Source organism: Anabrus simplex, chromosome 3, assembly GCF_040414725.1.
Source record: "Anabrus simplex isolate iqAnaSimp1 chromosome 3, ASM4041472v1, whole genome shotgun sequence".
NCBI lineage: Eukaryota > Metazoa > Arthropoda > Insecta > Orthoptera > Tettigoniidae > Anabrus > Anabrus simplex.
The window spans coordinates 440,108,408-440,126,471 of NC_090267.1; the positions used below are offsets into that span (position 1 = coordinate 440,108,408).

Sequence of the window (18,064 nt, forward strand, 5' to 3'; positions counted from 1 at the left end):
TCTCTGGTGACCAGTGAGGTATAACGAAACAAAACGGTAAATAATTCACCATGAGGTAACGCTAGGGTCGAAATTTAAAGGGATAGGTATCAATTGTTTGGCCGTCGCTGACGATATTGCAATCCTTTCTCAGAATTAGTAATGGGAAGAAGCAGTTCACCTCTGGGAACTAGTTCATTCACTCTCGCTCCCAACCAAGAACTACTTCACGAACTACTTCGCGAACTAGTTCAAAATGTGTAATTTTCCCGCCAGAGCAGTCTGCAACCGCTGAAGTAGTTCGCGAACAAGTTCTTTCTCATTCCTTTCATACAAGGCTTCATCGCTTCGCGAGCTTTCCAGAACGAGGAAGTACACAAAGCGGACAACAGGTAGCACGCAGGTGCACTTCTCTGTAACATTCATAAATGCTATAGAGGTGAACGTTCCTATTACCGGTAATGTCAGTTCAAACTCTCCCCCCCCCCCCCCCGCCCTCAAACCCTCAGAAATGTAAGTGTAGGAAAAATCTGTTTCTCTTCAAAGATAATCAAACTTTCTGTTAAATATTGTCGACTTGAAAATGAGATGTTTTAAACGTGGATTTGCTATCACAGGAGAACCCTTTTCTTGGTGGTGATTTCATCCCCTGACTGAAACATAAATTTATAACATCTGAGCGTTGGTCAACCTTTTCCTCGCCGGTGGCGCTAAACGCCAGACTCCAACACTCTCGCTCCCAAGAAAGAACTACTTCACGAACTACTTCAAAATGTGTAATTTTCCCACCAGAGCACTCTGCAAACGCTGAAGTAGTTCGTCCGCGAACAAGTTCTTTCCCAATCCTTCACACTCGTGAAGTCCTACAGTTCGCGAAGTAGTTCTCGAGAGATGAGTAAACACTTCACAGTTCGTGGGAGTGAAGTAGTTCCCGAGAACTAGTTCGTTCGCGAACTACCCATCACTACTCAGAATATATGCAAGGTCTGTCATATAAACTGAGACCGAACGCACGGTGTTTATACTCTGCGCTACGGCAGCTGCCTCAGCCGAACTTACATCGCGCGTGGCCGCCCTGCTTTAAGCGTCTATACAATCTTATATGAAATATTAAAAGAGATGCTGGAAATGTCGTCGTACTTCCTGCGTTATACAGGCATTGTATCTGGTAATCACATTCTGGTCGATGAAAGTGAGTCCTGCCACTGTAAAGCTCCTGATTTCATTCGTAATCTTTTCTTTCAGTTTCTCCAGTGTGTCAGAATTTGTTCGATACACTCTTTCTTTCTTTCTTTCTTTCTTTCTTTCTTTCTTTCTTTCTTTCTTTCTTTCTTTCTTTCTTTCAGTTTATCCGACAAGTAAAAAATCACGCACTGTTAGATCTGGAGAACGAGGGGGAAATATACCATCACTGATCACTCTGTCTGCGAACACTTCCGAAATTGTAAGAAGGGAATTTCAGCTGTTTGAGCAGGGGCTGAAACTTGTTGAAACCACCCACGCTATTTTTTCTTTTTCCTGTAAGAATTAGGATTTTCTGCACTCCTATAATGAGAGTTATGACTGTTCACACGAACTTTAAGCTGAAACCAGAACTTTTACATACGAAAATACGGCATTGCAGTGATAACTGTCTCACCATGTTAACAGCTCAGATTGACACTGGCGACTGATGCTTGCCAGGTCGAACACATGCAGGCTGCTTGCAAGCTCAAGAACTATGCGGAGAGTAAAAACGGCGCTTCGACGGTCTTAGTTGATATGAGAGACCCTGTACAAACATCACTTGTCCAGGTAAAATTTTTGAAAGAAGTTGCGAGGAATGTTCGACTTCAGGTGTCTTTTGAAAAGGCCAAATTTCTGACTAACATTTGAAACTCACCTACAGTGTTAATAAACAGATTATGGAATAATCGATAGGGCAGAAAAGGATACCTACAGTATAATGAGATGAGTTTCTCCATTAAAACTAAAAATGGGCACTACAACACAATAAATAAACCAGAATGTGCGTTTGCTAGAGAGTGTGTGTTCTCCAAGAAAACGGGAGGAATAGGAAAGAAGTAGAGAAAAATTCTAAGAAACGGAAGAATGCAGACCTCTGCAAAAATAAAGAAACTGAAACAATGTCTGATACGATCAGAAAGAGGAGAGTTTAAGTTCCTTGGTCACATAATGAGAATGCATAATGCCACACTCACAAAACAAACTTTTAATTATGATTACAAGAGTAAGAATGGCAATGAGTGGATGCAAAGATAAATAGAGATATAGCAGAGATGGGAATAACAGCGGATAATACAGGACTGAACAACTTTTAGGAAATTCATACAAAAGGTCAAGGGTTTCCAGGAGAAAGAAAAGAAGAAGAGAGGAGCAAAAAACACGGTGAAATAACCAACTATTGGAAGCAGGAAACAAACCGAAATGAATGCAGTGGGTTATTTAACTTGGTCCTAAAATGGCCAAAATCGAGAAAGAAGAAGATTGTGTTAAGTTTACACAAATGCTCTTATCGCAAAATATGCGCTAAGGGTCAAAATAGGCACTAACAAATGCCTTTTTATTCGTCATAATTTGACCTAAAGCAGAATGTTTACTTTGCTGCATGTTTCAGTTGCGGGGACAAATGCTCATTTTACGAAATACGCCGTGCTGGATAGCTCAGGCGGTAGGGCGCTAGCCTTCTGAGCTCAAGTTGGCGGATTCGATCCTGGCCCAGTCCGGTGGTATTTAAAGGTGTTCAAATACGTTAGCCTCGTGTCGATAGATTTACTGACACATTAAAGAACTCCTGCGGGACAAACTTCCGGTGCCTCGCCGTCTCTGAAAAGCGTAAAAGTAGTTACCAGGACGTAAAACCATTCTTCTTCTTCTTCTTCTTCTTCTTCTTCTTCTTCTTTACAATGAGGCCTGCTACGGACCAGGTGTCACTTTTTCAATCTCCTTCTTTGTTGTTTCATCTTCCGTTCTTTCCAGTATTCCATCATCATTGCACTATGCTTTATTCTTCTCTCTTCAGACCACTTTGGACCGGATATTCCTTTCATTCTTCCGTGGAATCCTTCCATTACGAAAACCTTAGTTTTAAAGCTCTCTTCTTTCCTTTTCTCTTATTTTATTTCTTTCTAAATCTTTCTCAACCTCTTGAATCCAGCTTGTTGTTCACTTTTCCCCCAGAGGTTCGTAAGTATCTTGTTTTGTCAATCTGTTATCATCCATAGACATGCCCAAAGAATAGCAATCTCCTTTTTTTCTTATTCTTTCTGTGACATTTCCTATATTCTGGTATATTTGATTAGTAGCTCTTAATTTCCATTTTTTGTTGTTGTTTTCATTGGATTTTTCTCATGATTCTCCTTTCTAGTACTTCAAGTTTATATAAACTACAGTTCAAAACTAGACACTCAATTGCGTAAGGACATTCCGGTTTCACCATTATTTATTATTATTATTATTATTATTATTATTATTATTATTATTATTATTATTGAATATTCTGTACAAGCGTTCTAAGGGAAATTTCGGGAAATCGTGTTTTTCTTAAGTTGCTTTACGTCCCACTGACACAGGTAGGTCTTACGGCAACGATGGGACAGGAAAAGGCTAGGAGTGGGAAGGAAGCAGCCGTGGCCTTAATTAAGGTACAGCACCAGCATTTGCCTGGTGTGAAAATGGGAAACTACGGAAAACCATCTTCAGGGCTGCCAACAGTGGGGTTAAAACTCATTATCTCCCGAATACTGAATACTGGCCGCAATAAATCGTGTGTGAGAAGACTTACATGAAGGCATTTGATAAAGAAATAGAAGATAATTAAACTATTAAGAGATCAGTTGAGACGATTTTAACATTTTAAAAGGATGATGAGAGACGTAAGAAAAGAAGAGAGCATTAAGAAAAGGGATATCGTTGAAGTTCCGAATTACGATGGGTGAGCCTGTGTAGTAAATACATCGTGGAATTTCCTGTAGAGGTGGACAATTACTTTTATTTATATTATTGTAAGATGAGATACAGCAGAATTTACCGAGCGAGCTGGCCGTGCGGTTAGGTCGCGTAGTTGTGAGCTTTCATTCGGAAAATAGTGGGTTCGAACCCCGCTGCGGGCAGGCCTGAAGATGGTTTCCTATTTTGACACCAGGCACGTGTTGGGGCTGTACCTTAAGACCACGTCTGCTGCTTTCCCATTCCTAGCCCTTTCTTATCCCATCGTCGCCATAGGACCTATCTCTATCGGTGCAACGTAAAGCAAATTGAAGAATTTAATTCGGGCTGAATCGTGTTGTCACCAATATTGAGCTTTGTGTGGCACGTCGCCTGTTTTGCATCGTGGTCGTCATGGAACCCGGGACATGGAGGAGCTACGGAAGAAGTTACATCTTCACGTCTCTTGTAGAGAGTTTATTTTTGTCTCCGCTGCAGCCCGACTCTGTTTCCTGCTCCTTGCACTTGTCTGCCGCCTACTTCCAAGGTGATATACCTGTTGGTGACGTCACAGCCAGCCTGCCGGAGTGGAGCTAGCATGAGGTCGCTGACCAGTGTCGTGCACGCCGTCAGAAGGCTTGTATGTTGTCAGTAAGTAGTCCGTGTTACAAGTGATGTGTTTTGTGATTGCCACTGAGTGTAGTGACGGCGAGCTATGAGAATTTTCGGATATCGTTGGCCTTTCTGGAACTTTCACACCCTAACAGGTAAAGTGACCTACCTCCGTAGCTGAAACACGTTCCATTGTAGCGAGTGGTTCATTGCCGGGGTGTACCGATCGTCGATACCTTTCTATTCTGTGATTTTGAAAAGTCATTCTTTAGAGAAAATGTGATGTGTTTTTGTGTGCCCGTATGTTTCACCCCTCGCCTATAACAAGTGCACCCTTGCTCCTACTATTAACCGGTATAGGAAGTTGGTTTTATGATGTATTTACAGGTTATGTTATAATCCTATGTACAGGTTGTGGTAATACGCCATGTGTTGACAGGTTGTGTTATTATCCGAAGACCATTTACAATCGAAAGTTGGTCTAGGGCAGGGATGACAAACATTTTGCAACTAATGTGTCGAAGACATGTTTTTTTATTTTCTCTTGCCTAGATATGCCATCGATTGTTTTCCTTAAAACGTTGGATGAAATTCTTCCATTGACTTCCAGTTTAGAGGTTTGACTGCACAAATGAATATAATGAAGTGTTTTATTTTGTAAAAAGCCACAAAGTACGCCTCTGTGCTGTAGTGGTTAGTGTGATTAGCTGACACCACCAGCTCTGCTGCGAAATTTGAAAAGTGGTACGAGGGCTGCAGTGGGATCCACTAGGCTTCGAGCGGTCAGCTGAGTAGAGGGGTGGAGGTTTGATTCCCACCTCTGCCATCCTCGGAAGTGCTTTTCCGTAGTTTCCCGCTTCTCATCCAGACAAATGCGGGGATGGTGCCTAAAGTCCACGGCCGCTTCCTTCTCTCTTCATTGTCTATCCCGTCCAATCTTCCTATCCTACAAGACCCCTGTTCAGCATAGCAGGCGTGGCCGCCTGAGCGAGGTACTAGTCGTCCTCCCCAGTTGTATTATCCGACTCTAAGGCTCACGCTCCACGACAATGCTCTTGAGGCAGTAGAGGTTGGATCCCTCGCTGAGTGCGAGGAAAAAACCAAACCTGGAGGGTAAACGGATTAAGAAAGAAATACCACAAACATAACAGTTTTAAATCATTTAAATTTTGCTTTAACCCAACGCAATTTGTGAAAATTAAATAAGCCCATAGAATAAATTGGAACACACTTTTCAGTAAAAGCGTAATGTTAGAAATACTAGATTTTCTACCTTTTTATTACATGTTAAAAACATTAAAATATGTTGTGTGGTGTGCCTCCCTCAACTAGTGGCACGTGTAACTTATGTCATAGGTTCACCATCCCTCGTCTAGGGATAGCGATTTTTTCCCATTGACAACAGGAATGGTGAGTACGCAGAAACATGTGGCAATATGTAGAGCTCCAGGAATTTGAAGACATTGTGAAATTAAACTCAAGTGTCATTTAAACTGCTGTAGCCACACATCACCCAAAATATAAAGAAATAATCGCATTTCTAGGTGTGCATTCTCAACTGAAATAATCGTATATAGGGCAACTCTTCAGGCAATACGCTACTGTTATTTAAAGCCCTCATTGGCCATCACACAAGCAGTTAAAGTAGCAGTTTCAAGTTACAAAATGTGTTGCTTCACCGACAGTGTCCCCTTTCTGGCGAGCCAAGCGTCTACAGTGCACGCTGTCTTCCGGCATGGGCCAGATACAATTTGTTACTTTCGTTGGCCTGTCTCAGTCACATCCTTGGCTTTGATGATGAGAAAGTGACCGAGGTATGGGTGATGCTAGTAATGCCATTCCTTATGCAGCCAGTCCCTGTTATGAATGGCGTAAAAATGCCTGTAATAGGGTTGATTGATGCGTGCATTTTATTGCACTTGCCAGACCGATATGTAATAAAAACTTCTGGCTTTTTTTAGGAAAGCATCGGGAAACTTTCTCATTTGCCTTGTGTGGCTTCTCGGCGATCATCTATGGCAGCTGATGACGGAGCTTTTGAGGATCAAGCCAGCCTTCGGGCTGAGTACTCAAGTCACGGATAGTAGCTTGATGAAGAGTTAGTCATCCCCTTGGTGTAGGAGTAGGGTCCTGTCTCTTACCAGGGGGCACCAGGACTTTAATTCTGGTCTAAGACCAGGAACGAGGTTCACTCAGCCTCGCGAAGACAGCCAAGGAGCTGTCTGATAGGGAGGCAGCGGACCCGGTCACTAATATCAAGCTGAGTACTTTTTTCATCAGGTGACCGTGTGACACTCCTCTGTCTGTATGCTATTACGCTGGGAAGCAGTCGCCTGGACAAGCTAAGACCCTAATGGACTGTTGCTCTACGGAGGTAAGATGTGTAGGTTTTGGCGACTAAACTTTAGGAAGATCGTGGGACAACTTCTGCATTTGCTGGTGACAAACCGTGAAAAATCACCTTCGTAGCTGCCGACGACAAGATTCGAACCAACCATCTGGAATGCAAGCACACAACTGCACTACCCATACCATACAGCATAGCCAGTTCGGTCGATATGAGTCTTAGATCTTATAAGTTGTCTACGTCTAGAGTACAGGTAGTTCCTGTAGGATAGTGCAGACCACATTTGAAAAAAAAAAAAGTTTTTTTTTTAAATGTAGGAGTTGAAATAAAAGAACGAAATGTAACGTGAAATCGGTTCACGTTAAATCCCGTTCAGCGAAAGGAGGCTGTTGATCGTTGAGACTCTGACCTTTCTCCAAGGTGGACATGCTTTGTTCGTATCCCGCCAGCTGTTGCGTGAATATCTGTGTTTCATAATATATTCTCACGCCCGAACATTAGCTTGTTTATCTAGAATTTGCAGTGAGCATTTTGCATAGATCGTAGCATTTTGTAGGCTGCGATATACATTATAAAATCCCGAGACCTGATTCATATTCCTCCAGCTGGCATTGTTTTGAATAGCTGAAAATACCATCTGGACGAGACGGCGTTTCATGTTTTAAAGAGAGATGGGAAAGTATAACATACAAAGTAATTGGGCGGGATTACAGGTACCTGAGAAATATTTTACTCAGTTACAATTAATCGGTAAAATTACAATTACATTCGAACCTAGATATCTCGAATCACCTCGCGAGCTGAATTTTATTTCGAGATAAAGAGAATTCCCGCCTTTGAGGATTGCACGTAATCGAATCACGTGTAAGTACGGCTTGATACTGTCGTAATGAAATGGCGTATGGCTTTTAGTGCCGGGAGTGTCCGAGGACAAGTTCGGCTCGCCAGATGCAGGTCTTTTGATTTGACGCACGTAGACATAACTGAGTAAATTATTTCTCAGGTACCTGTAATCCCGCCCAATTACTTTGTATGTTATACTTTCCCATCTCTCTTGAAAACATGAAACGCCGTCTCGTCCAGATGGTATTCAGCTATTCAAAACAATACCAGCTGGAGGAATATGAATCAGGTCTCGGGATTTTATCATCACGTGTAAGTAAGGCTTGATACTGTCGTAAGTGTTATTTAACCATATAAAAACAAACTGAAGTATTTTGTTATTACAGTCCGACTACATGATTAGCGTGCTGGCCTCTGGTCACAGGAGTCCCGGGTTCGATTCCCGGCAGGGTCGGGAATTTTAACCATAATTGGTTAATTTCATTGACACTGGGGCTGGATGTGTGTGTCGTCTTCATCATCATTTCATCCTCATCACGACGCGCAGGTCACCTTCGGGCGTCAGATCAAATGATCTGCATCTGGCGAGCCGAACTTGTCCTCGGACACTCCCGGCACTAAAGCCATACGCAATTTCATTTCAATTACAGCCCTTATTATAGCAAATCGTTGAAAACAGAATGCATAGGGCCTACTGTACAGTAGAACAACACGAAACATACCTCCGCTAACAACTTGGGAATAATCTGTTAGTTTCTCCAGTTTTCACTCCCGAATGACTCTTTTTTTATTTTATTTATTTATTTATTTATTTAGGATCAGCAACAGCATAACGCCAAATTACAAAGATCCGAAATATGTACAGTGGTTATTAATCTAAAATGTAGAGTATACAAGCATTTACTAAGGACATAGTTATACACAATGGAAACTCTACAATCCTATATTTTACATATTTACATAAACAACGACGTAAACAAAGGAAAATACACTTAAATAGAAGGAAAATTAAGTTATATGAGAAATATCACGTTAGAAGGAAGGATACGATAGGAAGATATCAAGTTTCTTGTTGAAAGGTAAGGTATTGAATAGAGGCGTAACCAAGCGGGAGGTTTTTTAAAATGCTATTTGTTCGGGGCGTCGACCTATTGAGATCTTTTGCCCCTACTTGCACCATATGATATGAAACTGCGTGTAATTGGAATTGCGGAAGTGTAAAGTGTTGAATGTGAAGAAAGGAACGTTAAGGACGACACAAACACCCAGTCCCCAGGCCAGGGATATTAATCATTTACAATTAAATACCCCTGACCTGGCCGGAAATCGAACCCGGGGCCGCCAGGTTACAGGCAGAGGCGTTGCCTCCTACACTGCGGAGCCGGACAAGGGGGAGTTACTCGGGTTCAGAACCCCCCTGCCCCCATGGAATTTTTCAAAACAAAATAAGCAGAAACTGACTATATCGAGTTTCGACTGTACTTTTTTTCTTTTGCTCCTTTGTTAACGTCGCGCTAACACTTGGAAGGTTTTCGGTGACGTACGGATGGAAAAGGGCTAGGATTGGGAAGGTAGCGGCTGTGGCCTTAATTAAAGTACAGCCCTCAGGTACAGTACTAACTTTTAAAAAGGGCTTTTCCTATTATTTTTATTTTAGTTAATAACTGTTAGCATTTCGAATTATTTGTCATTTACTTTACCGAATGTCCGCCTCTGTGGTGTAGTGATTATTGCGATTAGCTGCCACCCCCGGAGGCTCGGGTTCGATTCACTGCTGTGCCATGAAATTTGAGAAGTGGTATGAGGGCTGGAACGGGGTAAACTCAGTATCCGGAGGTCAACTGAGTAGACGCCCCTCCTCTGCCGTCCTCGAAGTGGTTTGCCGTGGTTTCCCACTTCTCCTCCAGGCAAATGCCGGGATGGTATCTAACTTAAGTCCACGGCCGCTTCCATCCCTCTTCCTTATATATCCCTTCTAATCTTCCCATCCCCCACAAAACCCCTGTTCAGCACAGCAGGTGAGGCCGCCTGGGTGAGGTACTGGTCCTACTCCCCAGTTTTATCATACTGACCCTGCAGGACACTGCCCTTGAGGCGGTAGAGGTGGGATCCCTCGCTGAGTCCGAGGGAAAAACCAATCCTCGAGGAATCGAACGTGGGCCTCCGAGGACCGAAGGTCAAGTGCCGGATATCCCACCACCGAAGCCAGGTTGTGCGTACAGGACTCCTACGAGGAGCTATGCAGAATACGGCGGTCACAAACATAATAATAATAATAATAATAATAATAATAATAATAGGTTGCGGTCCCGAAGGCCTCAATTTTTAATTTTCCCGGAGATATAAAATTTAGAGTGAGAGATGCATTCATCATTCAGTTAATGGTAGTTATCTTCCCAGTTGGTTTGATGGCCAATTCCTCGCCTATCATCGAAACTCCAATGACAGCTCGGAACATACCACTTAGTCGAGCAGCTCGTCTCCTTTATCCGGAGTCTTCCAAGCCTAAACTTTGCAACATTTTCGTAACACCACTCTTTTGTCGGAAATTACCCAGAACAAATCGAGCTGCTTTTGTTTGGTTCTTTGGAATTTTTCTAGTTATCGAATCAAGTAGTGCCTAATTGTAGTGAAGGTCCCATACACTAGAACCATACTCTAGTTGGGGTCTTAACAGAGACGTATATGCCCTCTCCTTCACATCCTTACTACAACCCCAAAAATACCCTCATAATCACGTGCAGAGATCTGTACCCTTTATTTACAATCCCGTGTGTGTGATTACCCCAAAGAAGATCTTTACTTACATTAACACCTAAGTACTTAAAGTGATCTCTATAAGTGATTCATGAATAAAGGAACAAAAATATTCTGCAGTTATTGTATCATGAAAACCGCAACGATTCAAACTTAACAATCGCGATTTGGAAACGGTTTTAAAAGTTATAGAGTGCGGTTAGGGGCGTGCAGCAATGAGCTTGCATCCGGGAGACAGTGGGTTCGAACCTCTCTGTCTGCAGTCCTGAAGATTCTTTTTTTTTTTCGTGGTTTCCCATTTTCACACCAGGCAAATGCTGGGGCTGTATATTACTTAAGGCCGCGGCCGCTTCCTTCCCGTTTCTAGGGCTTTCCTATCCCGTTATCGCCACCAGACCTATCTGTGCCGGTGCGACGTAAAGCAGCTTGTATAAATAAATAAATTATATAACAGTGGTTCTTCAGGAAATATGACAACGGACGGCGGCGATTTGTTGTTATTTGACGGTTCTTCTGCTGTGTTCCGGTGTTGGAAACCTGTTTCTATTTTCCGTATTTAGAAATGCTTTAATGTTTTGTTGCTTTTGGTGGTATGTCATCACTCATCAGTAATCTACATTTAGGGCTGTCGTCCAGGTTTCAGATTCCCCATCCGTTGTTTATCACGTATTTCCTTTAAATGATTTCAGAGACTTTGTGGACATTTATCGAACATCTCCTTGATTAAATTATACCAATCCCTACTTCCTCTTCATATAAATTAATATTTGCCCCAGGTTATCGTCTAGAACTCCAACTTTATCTCCATATTATGATCTTTTAAAAATTCAATTGAAGCTTATTCGTCTGCTAATGTCATTCCACGCCATATCTTCACTGACAGCTCGTAACACACCACTCGTCTCCTTTCTCTCAAGTCTCCCCAGTCCAAAGTTTGCAACATTTACGTAACACTGCTCTTTTGTCGGAAATCACCCAGAACAAGTCGTGCTGCTTTCCTTTGGATCTTTTCCAGTTCTCGAATCAAGTAATCGTGGTGAGAGTCCCATACACTGAATCAACACTAAAAGGGATCTTACCAGTGAATTATACTGGTGAGTTCAGTGTTTAATAAAGTCGACAAATACCGAGCGAGCTGGCCGTGCGGTTAGGGTCCCGGGGTTCGAACTCCACTGTCGACAGCCCTGAAGATGGTTTTCGGTGCTTTCCCATTTTCACACCTGGCTAACGCAGGGGCTATGCGTTAATTAAAGCCACGGCCGCTTCCTTTCCACCCGAAGCCCCTTTCTATCCCACTATCCCTATCTGTGTCGGTACGACGTAAAGCAACTTAAAAAGTCGACAAATATGACAAGTGCTTCATGTTATCTTCCTTTATATACCATAACAATTGTGTATCTGTCAAGCAGAAAGTACAAAGTACCTTTGCTTTCATAAAGGACTAATATTAACAATGAAGAATATGGTGTTAATCGCACTTATCCGAAGTGCAAACGCAAGCGTCTGCGAAACATTATGCGAGCGAATCGACCTGTATCATTGCTCAAGTCAGTTCACCTTCTGTAAAAAGAAAACATGAAGATATCAGAACTCCTTTTCCTGTTCAAAGATAATTCACCAAAGATTGATTTGACTATTTGAGTAGTTGTTATAATAATAATAATAATAATAATAATAATAATAATAATAATAATAATAATAATAATAATTTCGTGTGGCTATGTCTAGCCGTTTGCAGCCCTTGTAAGGCAGACCCTCCGATAAGGGTGGGCGGCATCTGCCATGTGTAGGTAACTGCGTGTTATTGTAGTGGAGGATAGTGTTATGTCTGGTGTGTGAGTTGCAGGGATGTTGGGGACATCACAAACACCCAGCCCCCGGGCCATTGGAATTAACCAATGAAGGTTAAAATCCCCGACCCGGTCGGGAATCGAACCCGGGACCCTCTGAACTGAAGGACAGTACGCTGACCATTCAGCCAACGAGTCGGACAGTAGTTGTTATATGACGATATTACTAATCTCGCAGTATGCATATCGAAACAGTTGCCGTCATGTCTTATTATTTTTATAATATTCGGCAACTTCAGTTACATTTGTGAGGGATAATAATAATAATAAAGCCTATGATTCAGTTGATCGCAAATCACTCTTCCAGATATTGAAAGAAGAATGTTGTTGAGTCATGAAAACATTTGCAGTCATAAAATAGACACCTACAGACACGAAGTCCCAGGTTAAATTCATGGGGGAAACATCAGATCCCTTTGAAATCAAAAGGGGAGTAAGACAAGGAGACGGATTCTCACTTTTACTCTTCAACTGCGTCCTTGAAAAAGTAATACAAGAATGGCGCAAACAGAAATTGGTCCTCAAAATTCACCAACCAATCACTTTAGGCAGAGGAAAAGTAGCGAGCATTTACGGACGACCTAGCATTGTTAACCCGAGACATTTCAAGAGCCCCAAATCAGATTGAACTTCTGAAAGAAATTGCGGGAAAAGTCGGCCTTCAGATATCTTTTCAAAAGAAAGAATACGTGACCTGCACCAAACAAACACCAAAATTCATGCAGACAAATATAGCAAACGTATCGCAATTAAAGTATCTTGGTGAAACAATTCAGGAAAATGGACTCGAAATTAGATGCCAAAAGACGGGAACTGCATATCGACTAACCCGAAACGTCTATAACAAAAAATGTATCTCCCAGGCACACAAAACTAGAAAGTCTGTGTGGATCAGAGACACCAATATTGAGCAGACATTGAAAACATTGAGAAAGAGGAAGGCAAAATCATAAGAAACTGTCTAGGCCCTAAACTCACCGACGGACAAAACCAACTCAGAGGCAGACAGGAAATCAAATAGTACACGAATATTCACACTGTCATTGCCCATTAGAAAACGCAGGCTAAGATTCTGTGGACATATTGAAAGAATGTATCCAGACAGACGTACCAAACAAATAGTGGAATTCTACGAAAACAGGAATAAAGCTAAAACAGAATGAAATGGACCAGACGGAAAGACCAAAGAAGAAAACTCAAACAACCTGGTCTGAAGACAGAAAGGAATCCCACAGTAAAAGAATGAAATAAATATGGGCACAAAGGAAGGCAAAGGCACGCCTCCAGGTACTTTGAGTAGTCCTAATGGGCTTATTCGTACATATACATACATAATTTATCCGTGGTAGTTAGAGGTGAAAGAAGGTGCTGGGATGAATAGGTCTCAATATACGAAATTAAAGTTAATTAAAAATTTAACAAGGTTATAGTTTCTTTTCAAGATCAATAAATAACAATTATAACAGGTACTCAGTAGCCTAGCAACAATTCGAGAATGTACAATTACAGTGTTACAGGATTTGGGCTCCGAGAGCCAGACACATAATTCTTGAGCAATTAGCCCAACTTTAGCCAGATACCAGGTTTGACAAAGGGGCAGAAACCCCAATCATGGTCTTGCTCCCTATTACTCAGTAAAGCCTGCTCGAGGCACACAGAAATCAAAATTTTAAGAAAGAGCAACCCGCTCTTAAAGTTCAAGCCTATCAAAGGCCACACCAAACTCCACTTTCAAGTTGATCTCCAAACACAAATAACACAGGGGTAAAAATACCCAACCTACTGAGGCCTATTCAGTGAAGAAACAGGACAATTACATGGCCTCCAAAATACCAACTTGAGAGGAGGCGAAACTGCACTCCTAATATACTTTACTAAAACCTACTTGGCACTAGGCCGCTAATGCAAGGGCTAATCCCATACTAAAGAGGTGACTTATATAAGAAAACGATTTACATTACATTAGGAGGGAAGAAACGGCTGCGAAAATAAGTTCACCTCAAAGCAATATGAGTGGGAGCTCGAGAGGGTTAAGCACTCTCTATCCCAATTTGTAGTTTAAAAAGATAGAATTGATACCAAGTGTCTTTACATTTTAAAGGAAAGTTACATGGTAAAAGGCTTCGGACCTGCCCCGAGAGTTAAACTGCTGAGCTAGCAAGAAAAGAAGTTATTAAAAGGCCATTACCTGGTGGTTGAACTGCTGCCCGAAGAAAGAGGCGCTTCCCGCCCCCTGCTACATAATTTACACAATGATAGGTGTTACTGAAGTGGCCCGGAGACCCGAAAATCAGCAGTTTATATACCCTCGTGGAAAGTTCGAGGCGTTTCGTGAATGATAACACCCGCCCACAAGCATTTTATTGGATAATGGCAAAAACTACTACACTAGACGAAGAAGAAACACATTATTGGTGGAAAATTAATTACAGAAATTCCTTATTGGTCAAATTCAAAACTGGCGGAAAGAAAGGGTTAACATTGCCAACTTAAACAATGGCAGAAAGAAATTTAATAAAGAACAAACTTATAAGTACTAAATTTCTTCAAAAAAAAGTTCCTTCACTTCGCACTAGGGTGCACAATTGTAGTTCTTAAGTAGTGTCCTCTAGAAGAGAATGTTCACACTTCTTGCTACAGATAAAACAAAAATGAATCGAAACTGACATAGTTCAGAACACTTCAAAATTTATAGTAATGACATCTTCTGAGAAATCGTTGAATTAATATGGAAGTTAAAGTTCAGGCTTCCTCCAGTAGAGGAGTTTTAACTGGCGCAAGGTTTGAATTAGCGGCGTGGGGGTGTACCACCCGGTACAATAATAATAATAATAATCAGGGAACGGATTTATATGTACTAATCATTTTTTTTAATATGTGCATACATATTTAGTTATTTGTATTGAAAAATGGAATCACATATGGACTTAAAATTACAAAAAAATATCAATTCCATTCAGTATTAAAGTTCAATGGAGCCAAACAAAGTAGGACTACATGAAACGTTATGTTGCACTTCTCATTGTAATATGAACTTCGAAGAACACACGATCTTCTATACTCTGTTATCAAAAACAATTGATTACAAAATGTTCTTTTAAGTGCTGGAAATTGAATGTTCTGTTTTCTCTGAGGACAGATTTACAGTATATTGCCTGAAACTGCGCTCAGTAGAAGAGGTAATGGGGCATGTTTGAACTTCACAGTATCTGCTGAGGTTTACTCCAATGTTTAAATTCACACTTACATTTCCACGCAATATTGCAACAACCTTTCCGATTTCTTCATATCCAGGGTTCTTCATTTTTCCTCTTTGCAGCTTTACCCTGCCACGATTCAGTTGTTCCACAGTATTATTGACATTTTCGAAACTTTCAGAAAATGACTCATTCCTCACACTTGTGTCACAGGTTACTGTGTTTTCAGCTTTAATTAAGGCTGAAACTTCAGAGTCTGTGGCATGCAGAAACAACAGGGAAACCTCTGTTAGACTGTTAAACTGCACTCAAGTTTATAATATTAAACGTTTAAATACAACTGGTTTTAATTTGTTTCTCCATTATGAAAGGACTCAGTTTAATAGAATTTAATATTTTTAGCCGAAATATGGAATATATTTGATATATGTATGTATGTATGTTGGGTATTCAGCCCGAAGGCTGGTTGGATCCTCAACAGGTTCACCATTAGCTGTCATAGATGGCCTAGGTGTCACTGAAGAGGCGTATTAGGGAAATAAGGAGTGAGGTAGTTTCCCGTTGCTTTCCTCACTGAGCCAGAAGTTGCTATTGCACATCAGTCTGCCAAGCCTACTGAAATGCGTGCACCAACCGACCCTATGAGCGACATTTTCACACCATTCATAGCAGGGGCTGGCTGCATAAGGAATGACATTACTAGTGTCACTCATACCTCAGCCACTTTCATATTGTCAAAGCCAAGTATAAGACTGAGACAGGTCAATGAAAGTAACAATTTTATTCTAGCCCTTACCAGAAGACTTAGTGCACTGTAAACAATACATACTGCCAGCAAAGGCCATATATGTGATAAATTCCAAAATATGGAAAATAAACACAGGGTTTTTTAACTCCCCACGTCATGATTCGTAAAGATAATACAAAATTTAATTAGTTTTAGTTTCCTACAAAGATATGTATTTATATAGAAATCAGTTTAATAATAATAATAATAATAATAATAATAATAATAATAATAATAGTCGTATGGTCTCAGGTACTGTGGCGGAGACCTTCTGAAGTAGTGTCATCTGGGCGGCCTGTCTACCTATTTCGACATTCCGATTGTCTTACTATCTAACAACGGAAGTGGATTTCTATTGGTACAAATACTGCGCACATAATCTTGGAGGTGGGCACCTGATCATTTGTGTCATACAGCCTTTCTAGTTCTTTTGTTAATTGCTTAGAAATATGATGCCTCTGCAGGTGGTCGTGGTGTTATTACACTTCCTCTTAAGCTGTGACTTTCTCTCCGTTGTGTATCTCAACCAGAAACAGTCAGAGAGCTCAGTCTATTATCTACAGCTTTCGGAAACAGCGCTCGCTTGTCTCTCGACAGCAGAGCTCTGTGCTAACAGAGACAGCTCGCAGCACAGTTCGTGTAGTTGACAGCTTACCTTAGGGGGATACTGGGTTCGAATCCCCAAAGGTGGTTTTCTACGGTTTACTTTTTCCACACAGACAAATGCTGTACTAAAACAGTCGAATTTTATGAAAACAGGAGTAAAGCCAAAACTGACAGAAGGAAATGGATTGGCGAAATAAAAATCGAGTCGAAACAGGTAGGAATTACACCACCAGATGACCTCCTCCATCTCGTTTCAGCGTAAACAAAAATACTCTTGCGTTAGCGAGGCGTTATGCCACATACATCCATAGTAATATTCATTTCATTTTGCCTCATGTTAGAATAAGTTTAATTTAAGCTGGCTAGTAGAGACTGTAGTATTAACTTTGATGTTGTCCGGCTCCATGGCTAAATGGTTAGCGTGATGGCCTTTCGTCACAGGGGTCCGGGTTCGATTCCCGGCAGGGTCGGGAATTTTAACTATCATTGGTTAATTTGGCTGGCACGAAGGCTGGGTGTATTTGACGTCTTCATCATCATTTTATCATCACGTCGCGCAAGTTGTCTACGGGAGTCAAATTGAAAGACCTGCACTTGGCGAGCCGAACTTGTCCTCGGACACTCCCGGCACTAAAAGCCATACGACATTTCATTACTTCGACAGTCTTCAGTTATTGATTTGATATTTCTCTGTTATTGTTTTCTCCCTATTTATCCTATACTTTCTTCATTAATCGTAATTAAGTTTAATATTCCTTATTTGACTTACATGTTTTATCTCATTAATTCTAATTTACTACCAAGATATTTTACATTAATGCAGTAAAAATCTCTAACAGAATTGTTTATGGTTAAATGTAAGAGAGGGCTAAGAGCCCTGATTTCGCAACTTTAAAGTCATAACACTATTTTCGTTAATTTGTATATCTGACCCCCCGCCCCCCCCCCCATCCATAAGGGTTCCTGGGCTGTCTTACCCCCACGTGGTTTGTCTCCTGATACTAAAAATTCGGAGTGTACAATTCGACCTCGGCGACCCCGAAAACTACGTATTCGACAATATTTTCGTTTAATTTTATATATCACTCCCCCCTCACCCCCCACCCCAGAGGGGGCTGAACATGGACTTAAAAAAATCCGGAGTGTCACTATTCATCTC

The 18,064-nt window shown here is 41.3% G+C and overlaps 1 protein-coding gene across 8 annotated transcripts in view; it reads left to right on the top strand.

Annotated features, from left to right (window-relative positions):
• Window positions 1–18,064, top strand: part of Btk (tyrosine-protein kinase Btk29A) — a 485,585-nt gene that overhangs the window by 295,000 nt on the left and 172,521 nt on the right. Inside the window, exon 1 of one of the 8 annotated variants that reach the window (XM_067143508.2) lies at window positions 4,537–4,673. The exons of the other annotated variants lie outside the window; for them this stretch is intronic. Coding sequence (XP_066999609.1) covers window positions 4,622–4,673 — 52 coding nt within the window. The 5' untranslated portion in view covers window positions 4,537–4,621. Of the gene's footprint in view, window positions 1–4,536; window positions 4,674–18,064 lie in introns of those variants that run through there. 8 annotated transcript variants of the gene reach the window in all.